Genomic DNA, 17,259 nt, shown 5'->3' with positions numbered 1-17,259 from the left:
CCCAAACAGGTTCTAGTGATTCTTTAAAACGATTCGTCGGTTATAACCGGAATCGAATCGGGAACCGTTTTCTCTCATATTTAATAACTGGAACCGGACCTAAAATACAATAATACGGTTCTGATTCGGTTTGTCGGTTCTGACGATTCGAAACCGTAAATTGCTTAGTAGTAGTTTTTATTAGGGTATAAGGAGTGGTTAAACACTTTAAAGTGGCAAACCAAAAAACCGACCAATCAGAGCGCGCCATGTCAATTAGGCAAAAGTGTTTAAACTTTGCTGAAAAGTGTTGGCAATGGTTTAAACACTTGCTGAAGTGGTAAACTTTTATTATTATTTTTTTTTTGCAATAATTTATTTAATATAAATAAATTTAGGATATATACATTAAATTAAAAAACAATAAAGTTTCATAAATTAAATTAAAAACATCAAAGTTACACTAAATTAAAAAACAATAAAATTACATTAACATGAAACAATTTAAACTAGTCTTCGTCGGAATCGGCCAAAAGATGGGGTAAATCTTGACTTGCGAGATGATCTATGAGATCGTGTTTGAGTCTCCAATGGGTGTCTTCATTGATCAACTCGCCCAGCACCGTATCGTCTAGAGCCGGCTCGACCGGAGGATCCCGAATGTGCACCGGTGCTATCGCCTTTCCATCATCTTTCAAAATCATGTTGTGTAAAATAATACACGTGTACACGACATTCCTAATTTTTTTAACCGATCTTGCTCGCATCGGTCGACTCAATACACCCCATTTCCCCTTCAAAACACCAAAAGCCCGTTCGACGTCTTTTCTTGCCGCCTCATGTTGCCTCTTGAATTTCTTTTCGTTTACTTCGTGAGGGTAAGGGATCGACTTCACAAACACGGACCACGAAGGGTAGATTCCATCCACGAGCAAATAACCACGTTTGTATAAATGGTTGTTAACGTAAAATGGACATTTTGGCGCGGTTCCATTTCGTTCCGTTAAAAATAACGGAGATTGTTGTAGAACATTGATATCGTTTTGAGAACCGGGTGGACCGGCAAAAGCATGCCAAAACCATAAGTCTTGAGAAGCAACCGTTTCGAGCATAACAGTCGGGTATCTATGATCTCCTCGCATATATTGGCCTCGATACTCTGTCGGACAAAAACGCCAAACGAAATGGGTGCAATCAAGGCTACCGAACATACCTGGAAGGTGATGTTTTTCCTCATGAGCTTGGTATAAAAGTGCCATGTCGTGGCTTGTCGGTCTACGTAAGAACTCTGGACCATATATTTTGCAAACCGTGTCACAAAAATATTCTAGGCACTCGCGGGAAGTTCTTTCGGCCATATGCAAGTACTCGTCGTTCTCGTCTGGAGTGTTTCCAGTTGCGAGCTGTTTAATAGCCGATGTCACCTTTTGCAAGGGCGTAAAGCCCTTCCTACCTCGCGCATCGGGGGCCTCTACAAACCACGGGTCGTTCTCTTCCACATCGGACACAATTTTTAGAAACAAACGTTTCGACATACGGAACCTATGCCGAAAGATATCTTCGTTGTACTTCGGGTCTTCGACAAAATAATCCGCCATGAGTGTCTCATGCCCCTCCTCACGTTGACGTTCAATATATCTCCTTTGGTTAGACGTGCCGGTATCTTGAAGTTCGGCTTCTTCGATGAGATTTTGAAAAAAAAGAATGCTACTATCGGATGAATCGTCGCTACTCATGGGTGGGAACCATAACGGGAGTTCATCCGCCATTTTGTATGGTAAACTTTTAGAAGGAATTGGTGGTATTTTTTGGTTTGTTTGAGTATAAATTTGAAGGTATATGGTTAAATGGTTTATTGTGTTATATATAGTTTAATTTTAAAAAAAAAAAAAAAAAATTTAAACGGTAATATTACCGTTGGAGGTGGCCCCCCACGTTTCAAAATCATCTTCCCGACTCGGTAAACCTTTACCGATTGAGCAAGTTTGCCGCATCGCCAAAAGGTTGGCGGCGGTGTTTGCCGATCGGCAAACTAGTTTGCCGAACTTCACCGAGTTCCACTCCGTATGCCCTTAATTTGGTTACATTTCAAGATGAAAAAAGTAATTGAAGTTACGGAGAAAAAGTGCGCGTGATATCACATCATCCATATGAACAAAAGGCGTGCGTGTCATCTTGTCTGTCCGTTAGCAGACACCCACTCTCTGTATAATCATTCGAACTAAGCTTCTCATATTTTCTAATACAATTCCACTCTATATTGGTGCGCGTGTTCTCCACATTCGTATTTTATCCTTGTAATCTTGAGTGTTTTTACTGTTTTGTAGAGAGGAAAATAGAAAAACAAAAACGAAAACAAAAACAAAAAAAAGTTAATTTTTTTCGGATGGTTCGAGGGGAATAATTAGGATCTTGATTTTTTCGGATGGTCCTGGGTTCGATTCCCTCAATAAGATTTTCCTATATTTATTAATTGGTGATTATGGGAGACTAGCCGATTAGACGGAGATCGCTAGTTCGATCTTTGAACTGAGCGGGTTTTACCTTACTGCACTTTCCTGCCTTAGGGTCAGGGGCGGACCTACATAGTGGTCAGGGTGGGCGGCCGCACCCCTTGAAAAAAAAAATTTGGTGTAAATTTTAGGCAAAAAACCCGACCGCACCCCTTGAAAATATGGTTGAACACCTCATCCGCACCCCCAGCAAATAATTTCTGGGTCCGCCACTGCTTAGGGTAGAGTGTTCACGGGCTTCGGCCATAGGTGAGGGTTTTTTCCTGGTTCGAAAACGAGTGTATTCCGATGTGATAACTTTCGCTAGCAGCCTATTTGAAGGATTCGTTCGCCATTAAAAAAACAAAATTGTTTGCATTTGAATGTTCGATGTTAATTTCTCCATGGCTCAATATGCACCACGTTGCAGAGCCTATGAGTGATTTAGAGTCATTTACTCTCTCTGTCTCTTAGGCTACATTTTCCTTTCACGAGTTTGAAAAATAAATTAGAAATTTATGTTTTGTTATTAAACTTCACAAGATAACAGAAAACGATGTCGAACCACTGGTTGAGATATTTCATGTGGAAAAAAAGAGGTTTAATTTTTAATGACTTGAAATTGGTCACCAAAAGTGTTAAGAATTGACAACTATAAGACTAGAAGGTATGGGGGCCGGCTTAGGCCCGACGAGGCCCGGCGCTGGTCCCCCACACCGCCCCTCCCGGCCCGTCCCGGCTTGACCAGCAACCCTCGGCCGTTCTCGCCAGCCCTCCTTCTCCTTCCTTCTCTCACATATACCTATACATACATACATACATATATATACACAAAGGGGTTCATCCCCCACCCCCCTAGGTCCATCCCCTCCAAGCCACTCCTACGTGGAGGTGACGTGACGGTCCATCCTTGGAGGACTTGCCTCCTCCATACCTTCCCGTCTAAGCCTTAGACGTTCAACCTTTTAAATTTAAACCTAAAGTACGATACTCAGTCACAGTGCAATCATCATCCATATAACTTGACTCATATTTAGCCATAAAACTTGTTTACTTTTTAACTCTCTACATCCGATTCTCACTCTCTCTATATATCTATAATCAATTAATTGATACATTCTTTTACTCACAACTTCACAAGTCACAACCACATTAAAATATATGATGGAAGATGAATGTGAACCCCCAAATATTAAGGTTTACTTTAGTTTAATTTTTTATCTGAAGAATGAGGTATGGAGATAGGGAGTCCAATGTAGAGGTGAAAATGAACAAAATTTCACATTTTTCTTATAATTTGGGTACGGGATAGAAACTCCATTGTGAGGGTCTAAAACTATAAAAACTGTTTATGCAATTAACTATAATCAAAATTATAGGGGTTGGTAATGGTACAAACTCTATTTATCCTACAAACCGTAAGAACAAATCCTAGCACTTAAAAAAGTTAAATTAGCATATAGCAAAACAATACATACACAAAAATAGCACTTTTGAATTATATTAGCACATGAAAATATTAATTCAATTATCGTAACATTAAAATGAAGACTTTACTACCAAATTGTGAAGTTAAATATAAAAGTAATTTAAGTATTTGAAGACGAAAAATAAAAATACACATTGTTAGTTTTATCTAATCACTAGTCATTTTTTCTTACCGAACATCATCTTCCTATGTTTGCTTTGGCAAAAGAGTGCTGAATACATATAAATTTGTGCTATTATATTTCTATTTAAGTGAAAATCAAGTTCATGTGAAGATACCAAACTTTAAGACTATTTTACGAAAATAAGTGATTTTAAAACTTTGGTTATAACAAAGCATATATTTGTGCTTGCAAAATTTGAGTCGGAAAATCAAGTTCATGTGAAGATGCCAAACTTTAAGACTATTTTACGAAAATAAGTGATTTTTAACACTTCGGTTATAACAAAGCAAAATTTGTTTATTTTCCGTTTCTGTATTAAGGTTTTATTTTGAATTATTTCCTATTGACACATCAAATGCTTAATATAAAAGTGTCACATAACGAAGCTTGTATTCTTGTAAGAAAGTATTACTCTAGTAGATAAAAGTGTCACATAAATACAAAATAAACTCTATACGTTGCCAAAAATTGGACCTATACTGGATTTCACCTTTTTAGACACATAATATGATAATAGTACATCCTTTTTTTTATGATCAACAAAAGCCCTGTGGGTAAACCCAATAACAAAAGGTCATTCACACATGCGAACGCAGACAACGTCAATGATTCAGCCCACCACCATTCAAGAGGAAAGCCATCGTCTGAAAGTTCTCTATGATAAAACCCCAGGTTCAACCAAAACAATTTAGCTGCAGACAAGACTTGAACCAGTAAGCCCCACTTTAAAAATTGACGAAGCTACCAATGCACAAAAAACATGGAGCTTCACATGGTATTTTAACTTTAAGTAATACAAGTACGATTGCTCAAGGTAATACATAATGCATTTGTTAAATACTTTCTGGGGGCAAATCTGTCTTTAGTCATTATCAACCACGTAACTATTGATTTTTTAAACAATACTTACAACTTTGTCTCCTCAACTTTTGGTTATTTGAACAATAATTACACTTTTGCCCCTTTGTATTTTAAACCAGCTTTCCTCTGACAATTTTTCAACGATCATAGTTTTTTCACACGTTAGTATTAAACAAAACACACCATAGAAACAAGTATTTTATTCTCTTTAAATTAAGTATGGTATTGCTATAGTTTTTTTAAATTTAAAAAAATTAACTTTGATTACTTTTGTATGTGTTCTCGACCGCATCGCACGACATCCCTCTAGTAATATTATTATGTGCATCTAAAAGAAGGGGCTATCATAATATTTTCTATTAGTAGTTTTATTTTTTGGATATTTGTGGTAGAATCGGGTTATCCTTCGTATGTTAAACCTTAAATATGATAATCAAACAATAGATAACACTAAATGAATTATCTAGGATCATTTGATTGTAAATATAGTTTTTCTTCTAGCGTAAATGTTTTACACCTTAAAACTATCTAATCTTATAGTAGCTAGGATTTAAACTCACATCATTGTATATGTGGGTGGGGGGGGGGGGGGTATCACTAGGTCATAGGTGTTATGACATGATTTTGTTATGACTAAGCTGCAATTTTCATGCATGTGGTTGTTTCAAAAGCTACAATTTTCATTCATGTGGTTATTCCAAAAGGTAGGTTTTCATCCGAAATGAAATCTTATAACACTCCGAAGTTTGAATGTTCAATGTTTCAAAATCTAACACCATTCATCCCTACAACTAATGAAGATTAACTATTATGTTAAGTTTTGTACGAACCTATTGATATGCCATTAACATTAAAAAAACAAAATAGAAGGAAAAGGAAAACAATCAAATCCTTAATTATTAATATTTAATCATTTCTTATTCATCTTCATTGTCCACAGCTGTGACAACTCGAGTTTCCAAGATTCTATCTTCGCATTAATTGCACGTTAATTGTTTAAGTTGTTTGTTTACACGACTTGTTTACTTTGTAACCGTACACGTTTGTGATATGTTAAATCGTATTGTGATTATTGTGTTTCGTGGTTCGTTGCATTGAAACTTGTGCACTATGATTTGTTTATGTTTGATTTATGTTTGATATATGACTTATGGTTGATTAAATTATGAACTGGTGAATTGTCTGAGTGTCTATGTAAATAAAATAAATTTATGGATGCTGAAATGTGGAATTGTGTCATTAACCCCCTCGATGAAACATCTTGAGTTTCACCATACCTCCACTCGACGAAACACCACCATATGCTCGACGAAACGCGATGTTTCGTCATCACCGTGCGGGCTGTTTCGCCGTTTGGGCTTTAGGCCCAAGTAAGGCCCGATCATGATTTGTTATATTTACGTTTATACGCGGGGTGTCATTTAGCGAAACCCTAATCCTCTCCTCTTGCTTCTCTGCACTCGACGGCAATCACCAACTCCCCGAAACCCTTACTAGAACACCTTGTAACCGGTAAGCATTTCATTACCCGACTGGATATGTTTGTGGTGTCACTTGACTATCTTGTATGATGTTAAGATCTGTGCTATCATATGCCATCAACTAGGGTTTGATGTCTTGTTAGACTAGGCCTGATGATTGTAATAGTTCTTGTTATGTCCTATGTTCAGTGTTAATAGTTATGTTTGATGTTGACAGTGTATGACACCTGCTGTATTTCGATTATCATTGGATGCATACATGTTGTAATCTAAATCGTTATGGCTATTTGTTAACTAGGGTTCATACAGGGTGATTAATGAATATTGTAACTACGTGATCGATGGTTAAGATGGAACGGGTATAGACGTTTAGGAATCAAATATTGATCTATGATTTCATGAGAAGTATTGATGATTGCTGTTGTTGTAATATGGATCTGATTGATATTAATCCTAAACTGTTAGGTTTTATGTGTATAGAGATGTTCATACCCCGACGTAACTGATGAATTCCGACGAAACTCATATATGTCGAAGAAACCCTTGTGTCGACGAAATAGGGATGTTTCGCCGAAGGGAAATCACGACGAAACAGGGATGTTTCGCCGAAGGGAAATCACGACGAAACAGGGATGTTTCGTCAAGTAGGTAAGCTATTCTGTAACAAAGTTAAGTCTGTTAAGTCAGTTAAGTCTGTTAATGATTAACTGCATTAGCCTAGACTGAAAAACAGTTATGTGTTGATATGAATCAAATATGTGATGTATGATTTGCATGGACTTGTACAACAGCTACGTGCTATGATTGTACCTATACGTGAATTGTGTGGGTGTAAACTGATTGTGTACTTGCATATACTAGGCTTTGACTAATTAATTGGAATCAAGTAATTAAATCAACCGAGCAAACCGAGGTGAGTTCACACTTTCTACAAGGCATGGGATTCCCAAGGGTTGGGAATGGGTTAATAAACTAAAACGGAATCTACATATCCTCCTTGGGTAGGATATGTACGGCCATCCTCCTTGGGTAGGATGCCACTATAAATCCTGTGTATTCTCCTTGGGTAGAACTACGTACGTTTGTCCTCCTTGGATAGGACAACAACCTTAACTTACTAGACAAAACTCTATCATGAAGTCCCTCCTCTTTATATCGACTTAATCGCCGAGGCCGATGGCGAGCGGGTCATTAATTAATAGCGCTATTAGGTTTAACAAACCTCACACCGTGTCGTTCGAACAGGCGTGTACTAATGGACTATGGCAAACTGTCAGTGATGATAGACACTGATGTAGGGCACAACTTATATTTCGTTAGTAGTCGATATGGTATGGTCTATGGTTCACAGGGGAAGCCCCCCACTGATTATGGTTATGGTTTGGGAAACAGGGTAAACTGGTAATTCACATGGGAAGCCCCCACCATCTATGGATATGTTTGGGAAACAGGGTAAACTGGTAATTCACATGGGAAGCCGCCACCATCTATGGATATGTTTGGGAAACAGGGTAAACTGGTTAATCATATTTTCAACTATGGGGTAAACCCCACGGCAAGTAAGCCAACTAAAGACAAACTATGTTTTCGTAAACAACGTAAAACGAACAACTCGCTCAACTTTGTTGTTGACTCGTTGTTACATGCCTTGCAGGCCTTTAGGTGCATATCTATGGAACTTGCTGTCTGAGAAGCTGGAGTGGTCATGGGTCGAGTTACATGGAAACGCAACACACGACTAAGGGCTTATACATGTGGTTTATAAACACTTAACGAGTTAAATATGCTTCCGCTGTAAACTGTGAAATATTGTAACGTTGTAACACTTGTTGTTAATAAATTAAAGTTTTATTTACATATACCTATGAGTTCAATGTGATTGATGGCTAAGATCCTGGTCAGTCACGCCTCTAAGCGGTGGTACTCCGCATGTGGATTTTGAGGGTGTGACAGATTGGTATTAGAGCCATTGGTTATAGTGAACTTGGTTTTATTCAAAAAGGGGGAAAACGTTTTTGGTAAAACCAGACTTTAACCGAACAGTTCTAAAGACGTGAATACGACCATGACACTCAGCTCCAGACTACGAGGTTCGTCTCTCTTATACTCATTGTACTACATACGATATTGCATGTGATTGCACGTTTAGCACAACGATATGAATTCATGTACACTTGCACGTGTTATGTGACTGATGGGGTGGTAAATCCCTAAACCTTCATGACTTACGCTTCGTGATACCCTTTGTTTGCTACTCGAGTTTGAGGAACCATTTGATATGAGTTAAGAGGAGCTGAGATGAGCATTCAAATCACAATATTATTGTGGGTGCACACATAATAATAATGTGGGGTGCATGCGAGTCCCAGTGATGCTTAACAAGTGAAAAAGGGGTTTCGTCTCGCTATTTGATCAATGTGAAACAAACGAACCTATAGGGGCCATAGCAGTAATTGTCCCCTACTCAAATTCAAACGTGAACTTCTCATTTATCGTTGGATTCTTTCGAAACTCGATGCTGTCGAGTGTTACCTGAACACCCATCTGAACACCTAGCGAACCGTGTAGAATGTTAGGTGCTTATACGAACGTCCCTGAGTTGGATGTCCCAGCGTTGAATGATTGAACGATACCTTTATTACTCCTCCTCGTTTGCTGAAACTCATGTATTGACGTCTCTGATCCCGAAGTGTGATCACTTCTGCAACACTCTCGTAACAGACCGTGAATTACTCGAACCACTTGCAACGACGACGGACAGGAGGATGAGCGTAGCACATTACCGAGCTCAGTACTTTGACGACCCTGATTACTGGCAACGAGCACCAGCGAATTGGCTTCAATCGAATCCTTAACCCTCGTCAGCGGCCCATGGGAGTCAACACCTACGAACCAATCGAGGCATAAGTGGTAATCATTGACCTTAGTGTGGTATGCGTAACGGCCAGCACAGTGAGTAACGCTTTAGAACGCGGCTCAGGATGCGAAAAGATGGACTATGATGGTGAAGAATCGTAGGGCATGTTTCGAGCAACGACATTGGGGTCAGCAGTCACAACGACAACAAGGAGCTCGTAACCCTAGCTTTCAGTAAAGAAATAAAGGTGCCTACATCATGGATTGGCCGTAGTTAAGTTAAGAGGTCAACGACCAAGGGAACAACGACAGTACTTGGAATTCTTGTGACGAAAACCAGCAACACCAGAAATGCTGCTCTTGGAAAGGCATTTAGAGTTGGCATGGGCGACGTCAGGACTTTATCACCGTGATAGCTAGTATGAGTAGCAACCCGTTTCGTCTATGTTCCGTTTGATCTGGATGCTTCTAGGAGTTTGAACCTGTTGTGGAATCGGCTGATGGCAAGCTAACGGAAACCTCATATGATCGTTGGGATGCAGACACGACCTTGTGGGACAAGTGTTCGACAACGACCTTCTTCTGTTATTCTTGATAGGTGTACCCTGTGAGGGGACAATTCTACGTAACCCTCTCCTTCGTGGAGGGTTGTTATCTGTTCTAATGCGCCAGAGTGGCACAAGGGTTAGCTTCATTTCAGCCAGAAAGGCCAGGAGTGTCTACGGAAGGATTACCCCGCAATGTTAACACTCGATACTGATGTACGGCCATCCTCCTTGGGTAGGATGCCACTATAAATCCTGCGTATTCTCCTTGGGTAGAACTACGTACGTTCGTCCTCCTTGGGTAGGACAACAACCTTAACTTACTAGACAAAACTCTATCACGAAGTCCCTCCTCTTTATATCGACTTAATCGCCGAGGCCGATGGCGAGCGGGTCATTAGTTAATAGCGCTATTAGGTTTAACAAACCTCACACCGTGTCGTTCGAACGGGCGTGTACTAATGGACTATGGCAAACTGTCAGTGATGATAGACACTGATGCAGGGCACAACTTATATTTTGTTAGTAGTCGGTATGGTATGGTCTAGTGGTTCACAGGGGAAGCCCCCCACTAATTATGGTTATGGTTTGGGAAACAGGGTAAACTGGTAATTCACATGGGAAGCCCCCACCATCTATGGATATGTTTGGGAAACAGGGTAAACTGGTAATTCACCATGGAAGCCCCCACCATCTATGGATATGTTTGGGAAACAGGGTAAACTGGTTAATCATATTTTCAACTATGGGGTAAACCCCACGGCAAGTAAGCCAACTAAAGACAAACTATGTTTTCGTAAACCATGTAAAACGAACACCCAACTGTGAACTTGCTCAACTTTGTTGTTGACTCGTTGTTACATGCCTTGTAGGCCTTTAGGTGCATATCTATGGAACTTGCTGTCTGAGAAGCTGGAGTGGTCATGGGTCGAGTTACATGGAAACGCAACACACGACTAAGGGCTTATACATGTGGTTTATAAACACTTAACGAGTTAAATATGCTTCCGCTGTAAACTGTGAAATATTGTAACGTTGTAACACTTGTTGTTAATAAATGAAAGTTTTATTTACATATACCTATGAGTTCAATGTGATTGATGGCTAAGATCCTGGCCAGTCACGCCTCCAAGCGGTGGTACTCCGCATGTGGATTTTGGGGGTGTGACAACAGCTAACGAAGACCACCTATGAATACCTCTCGACCTTCTCGTAGCCCATCTGCTCCCTTGCTTAGTCGTCGTCGACCCACCTCTTCCTTTTCTCAGTGGCCAGCTCCATTCAACCACTCAAGTTTCTAGGGTTTCTTATCGAGGTTAGATAATCTTCAGACTAGGGTTACCCATCGAGCACCTTCCACCCCTAAAATATTATTACCACTAGTGTCTCTACCAAATCGACCTTCGTCTTTGGCAGATCAAATGTCACTTGTGCCAAATTGATTGTTGCTGTTATCTCCACTGCCAAATCTATAAGTTGGAAAGCAATCAAAACCGCTATAATCACACTAAGTTGAATCTAGATGCGATGTAGGTGCAAACAAGTACATTCTTCGTGGATGCTTCATCTTTTTTCTTTAGATTCTTCCATTTCTTCTTTAAGACCGAGGTGGTATCATCGACATCATGAACAATGTAACATGCCTCGATAGCAGGACCCACAAAACGATTCAAATATGCCATTGGTTCAGATGAAGCGGTGGTGGAGTTTGGCTCTTGGGCTGCGTGTTCGCCCGAGAAGGAATGATGTATTCAGAATGATGTATTGCAAAATACATCTGTTTCCGTTGTCTAGTCTGTATAGTTATCGAGTCTGTTAGTGTCATCTTTTACATGATTTTGTTATGACTAAGCTGCAATTTTCATCCATGTGGTTGTTTCAAAAGCTACAATTTTCATCCATGTGGTTGTTCCAAGAGGTAGGTTTTCATCCGAAATGAAATCTTATAACACTCCGAAGTTTGAATGTTTAATGTTTCAAAATCTAACACCATTCATCCCTACAACTAATGAAGATTAACTATTATGTTAAGTTTTGTACGAACCTATTGATATGCCATTAACATTAAAAAAACAAAATAGAAGGAAAAGGAAAACAATCAAATCCTTAATTATTAATATTTAATCATTTCTTATTCATCTTCAATGTCCACAACTAACGAAGACCACCTATGAATACCTCTCGACCTTCTCGTAGCCCATCTGCTCCCTTGCTTAGTCGTCGTCGACCCACCTCTTCCTTTTCTCAGTGGCCAGCTGCATTCAACCACTCAAGTTTCTAGGGTTTCTTATCGAGGTTAGATAATCTTCAGACTAGGGTTACCCATCGAGCACCTTCCTCCCCTAAAATATTATTACCACTAGTGTCTCTACCAAATCGACCTTCGTCTTTGGCAGATCAAATGTCACTTGTGCCAAATTGATTGTTGCTGTTATCTCCACTGCCAAATCTATAAGTTGGAAAGCAATCAAAACCGCTATAATCACACTATGTTGAATCTACATGCGATGTAGGTGCAAACAAGTACATTCTTCGTGGATGCTTCATCTTTTTTCTTTAGATTCTTCCATTTCTTCTTTAAGACCGAGGTGGTATCATCGACATCATGAACAATGTAACATGCCTCGATAGTAGGACCCACAAAACGATTCAAATATGCCATCGGTTCAAATGAAGCGGTGGTGGAGTTTGGCTCTTGGGCTGCGTGTTCGCCCGAGAAGGAATGGTGTATTCAGAATGATGTATTGCAAAATACATCTGTTTCCGTTGTCTAGTCTGTATTAGGGATGGGCTTTTTTTCCCAAATACCCGTACTCGTACCCGTACCGTACCCGTACCCGTACCTGTACCCGTACCGATTTTAGGTATTTGGTACATGTATCGGTACCCAGTTTTATTGATTTTGGTATTCGGTACTTTCGGTATTGGTACGGGTATGGATACGGGTAAAAACGGGTACTGGTACCGAATTCTATGTATACTTTTAAAAGTTTTCTATTATTATGTTTTATTTCATATTATGGTATTTATAGTGTATTCGTATTGATTTTACCTATATGGTACCCGTATCGTATTGGTACTCGTACCAATTTTACCTATTTGGTACTCGTACTATATTGGTACTCATGTCAATTTTACCTATTTAGTACTCGTACGAGTGCTCAAAAAGTAAATAAAAACAAAATGGTACCAAGCGGGTACTGTACCGAAAATACCCGTACCAGTACCCGTACTCGTACCCGTACCGTACCTATATATTTGGTACGGTATTTGGTACCTAGTTTTGTTCAAATTCGGTACCGGTATTTTCGGTACTGGTACGGGTATAGGTACGAGTACTGTACCAATCCCATCCCTAGTCTGTATAGTTATCGAGTCTGTTAGTGTCATCTTTTACATTTGATTTTGTATACTATTGTATTGTCTATGATTTGCAGGGCTTCAGAGGTAAAAGAAAGCTAAAACGAGCATATATGAGGAAAACCTAGCCTTCAGACGAGTCGTATATGGATGGGTTAACGAAACGAAGGAAATGCTAGAATAAGACCATGTCGCGTCATGCGGCAGGGATGAGAGAAACCCCTCGTGTGACGTGGGGGCGGGGGGTTAAAAGCCCCCTTTCATTCAAGTGTAACGATGTTTGGGTTGTAAAAGGGCTGATATGACTTCCCCCTTCACGCCTACTACACACTCTAATATAGTAAAACGGTAGCCTATTTAGTTTTGAAATACGTAAAAGATAACACATATGTCTTTTATCCTAGCTACATAAAAAATAACACATTTGTCTTTTAGTTTAATTCTAAGTCTATAATAAGTTCAGAGACCTACTTTATCTACTCGCATAAGACTTACGAACCTTTTCAAATTCTCAAAGACAACCATAGTGACGGTAAGATGACTCATTTTTTTAGAAGCTGAATGGTTTAAATAAATATTGAAAGGTGTTATAAAAATATTGAAAAGTAGCCATGGTGATGGTAATATGACTATTTTTTTTTTGTTTTTTTTTTAAAGACGATTTTTTTTTGTATTAGGCTACCCCACTTCTCAAATTAAAGAGCCCCACTCCAGCCAGACTATGTTGTCTTAATCGGGCCCACGCTGGCTTTAGAGTTTGACTTTGACGTTCCCCAAGAAACCATACCGCCGACTGCCACTTGACAGTCGTTGTGCCACCACAAGAGCAGAACTCTCTGGCGTAACACACGGTGAGACGAAAACTAAGTGGGCTCAGGATAGAACCTGACACCTGTATAAGGAGGCTAAGCTCTACCAATCGTTCCCTTATCTAACAAAGTGACACAAGTGGAGATTGAACTTGGGTCTCAATTGGAGAACCCAAATCTTTCTACCAATAGGCCACAAGTGGTAGATACTCGTTTTTATTTAGAAGATGACTCATTCAAATAAATATTGGAAGGTGTAGTTATATAAAGAGTGAAGTACACAGATGGTCCATATGGTTTGCAATATGTAACGCATTAAGGACTAAATGCGTTACAAAGTGTAAACCACAAATACCATCCGTATACTTTTAAAAAGTTAAGGATCAAACCTATAAACTACATTAACCATTCGTATATTTACTCTTATAAAAATATAGAAAAGTATGTTAGTTTGGCGTAGAAAATAAAAACAAGAGAAAAGAAGGCTCATAAAATACGTGAGAGAGACGGGTGTGTGGTCCGACATGATGTCGGACGATGATTAGCTGTCCCCAGTGTTGCGTATTATAGAGTCCCACGTGTTCCCCCAAACCTCAATAATGGATCTCATGTGGGTCCCACCAAACAGTGGTTTTTCTACTAAATCCGTACCTCGTCCACTTCGTTCCCGGCCCATGTGAAGGCCACGTGAACATGGGCCAATCCCATGAGAGGGAGGTTCCATATCAAATATTCCTCCAATCAACTTGTTTCTTGTCTATTTACCATCTTGTCCTTTTCCTTTTTTTTCTCTTTTATTCATTAAATAAATATTAAAAAAAACATAATAAAATATTCGTTTTTTTTTTTGAAAAAGCAAAGAATCTTACGTGTAAATTCACCCTGCTCGAGTCTATGTCCAAGGTCGACTCCTCGACCGTCATGAGACCGTGCCCTCTGATGCATGGGAACCGGATGGAATCCATAAACCCTTGCCCCCCGTTAGGTTCAATCCTAAGATTAAAGCCCCGAATTGGTTTTTTATATAGATTTTATTAGGTGAACTCATAATAATATTGTGAATTTGAAATCGCCACTCCAATATATTTAATTATTCTGATTTTAAAATAATTAATGTAATTTCCTCTATTGGCAAGAACAGAAATTTATCACATTCCAAAATAGAAAATTATAAGTGATTACTAACCTCTTTATAATGTATTCAAAACAAGATCATTTGGTGGGGTCTGGAAATAAAAGAGCAATAATTGGGGTGCAAGGTTCCAATAATTTGAAAGGAGAAGGGAGTTATGAGTTAGGCCCATTCATGTCTTCATCATTGAATCATAAAGAGGTTGGTTTCCACATGTATGGTTTTTGTGCATTACATTATTATGGTTTAACACATGATATTTTTGGTCACACATCATTGTCAACAGGGTGATGATTTTAATTCTGGATTTTATCTGATCAAATATTTAACTTAAAAAAAAACTAAAATTTAGTTAAAAACTAGCCAAACCAAATGAAGCTTGTATAAAATGTTTTTAACTACTTGTATTTAGAAACTTTTATTCAACCAAATGTTGTATAATGGAATTGCGTCGGAGTGCTAATAACCGAAATTGGAGCTTTAGTTAGCGTTGCGAGTAGCATATTTCAATTTATAAAAAAATAAATTTTACTTGTCTTAAAAGTGCCATCCTTGTTTGTCTCAGTCAACTATTGATTAGCATGAGAGTATCCATTTCCGATAGATTTTCATTTTACCCTAACCCTATACATATATATATACACAAATATAAATTAAATTTATAGTTTTATATATACAACCCTATAGGATTTTGGTCCATTATATACAAATATACAACAATATCTATACGTATTACCCTAAGTCGGTCGCCTCCTACTCTCAACGTCATTGTTCGTGCAGTATGATCATGATCATTGTCTCATCGGCCGCAACATTGTTATTCATAAGAAAAATATTATGCTATAAAATGTGTCTGCTTTTAAAGATATAAAAACTTGAGACCCAACATTGTCATTATCTCTCTCCGCAAATTTAAATCGAGCGACACAGTTGTCAATATCGCTCGAAGTTCACTCGACGCTCGCTTGAAATATTCACTGCTTGGAAAGTGCTCGTCTGATTTGAGGCTCGACTTTAAATAAGCCGCTTTCCTCGATTCGGTTTGTAAACGAGCCAAACACGAGCAAAGGTCTTCTCGGTTTGGCTCGTGAATAGCCCTAGACTACACTTTAACAAACACATTGGTACAGTTCAGCTACAACCCATTTGGTACTTTTATTGTAGTTAATGTTGTTTTTTCTAAAATATAAACTTAAAGTTTAGAACTATAATCCTCCTACCAATCCTATAACTTCTATCAACTTATTGAAAATGTCTAAATGACTTGAATAACCTTTTTCAGGTAAGGAAAGTATTTACAAAATTTTAGAACGGTGGAAGAAGATTCAAATGCCAATGAGGTAGTGGTGGAGTGGTTAAGGAAAGAATTGGCGTTCCTTGTGATCCAGGTTCGATTTTCACTCTCCTCATTATTTTCTGCGGCATACAGGTGAAGAGCGAATACCGGTGGTGCGGTTCGACTTGGATGGAAGGCGAAGTTTTACCGATTATTCCATTGTCGTGCCTTCGAACGGGTGGAGGTCGGGTTTCTGCACATCTACGGAGAGCCGAGGGGCTAACGGCGGTCGAGTAGTCAACCTCAGTTACAGCACCCGATATCATCGTAGTTTACACATCCTTTCTTCCCGTTTAAAGAAAAAAAAAAGAATAAGATTCAAATTTATGTTTTGCAACTTCCAAGAACGTGAGAATAGGATTCAAAACTAAGATTCTTTTTAAATATTGAATATTGAATAAAATATAATTAACAATGACATTAGAATGTCAAGTTGCATTGGACACCATGATTAGTGGTCATGTGAATCCTACGTGGCAAATCACACCACTAATCTCAAACAGCACACTAACAGCAAAGCATTGTTTTTGCATCGCACGTGCGAACCCTAATCTGGTCAATATTCAAAAATACCATCTGTTAAATAGAAAAATAAATAAACAAACAACCTTAAAATCTCTTCATCATTAGGTTCTCCAACTTGGTCCCTAAATCTAATATTATATTATCTTAGCTAATCATGCTTTCTATTCCCTAATCATATGAATTATTTAAAATATGCCTGCAATATAGTGCTATAATTTTTTTTTAACGGTC

General features: G+C 38.7%; 1 protein-coding gene across 1 annotated transcript; it reads right to left on the bottom strand.

Annotated features, from left to right (window-relative positions):
- Positions 1–487: 487 nt before the first annotated feature.
- On the bottom strand, positions 488–1,802 carry LOC110932545. The gene is made up of 2 exons (XM_035987739.1): positions 1,138–1,802; positions 488–837 (listed from the first exon to the last, which is right to left on the bottom strand). The coding sequence occupies exons 1-2, from the start codon at positions 1,746–1,748 to the stop codon at positions 489–491; spliced, it is 960 nt and encodes a 319-aa protein (XP_035843632.1). The 5' UTR covers positions 1,749–1,802; the 3' UTR covers position 488.
- Positions 1,803–17,259: the final 15,457 nt, after the last annotated feature.

The sequence above is a fragment of the Helianthus annuus genome, chromosome 3 (assembly GCF_002127325.2).
Source record: "Helianthus annuus cultivar XRQ/B chromosome 3, HanXRQr2.0-SUNRISE, whole genome shotgun sequence".
Lineage (NCBI taxonomy): Eukaryota > Viridiplantae > Streptophyta > Magnoliopsida > Asterales > Asteraceae > Helianthus > Helianthus annuus.
The sequence above is the reverse complement of the archived record's forward strand: the minus strand, read 5'-3'. Positions and strand labels throughout refer to the sequence as shown.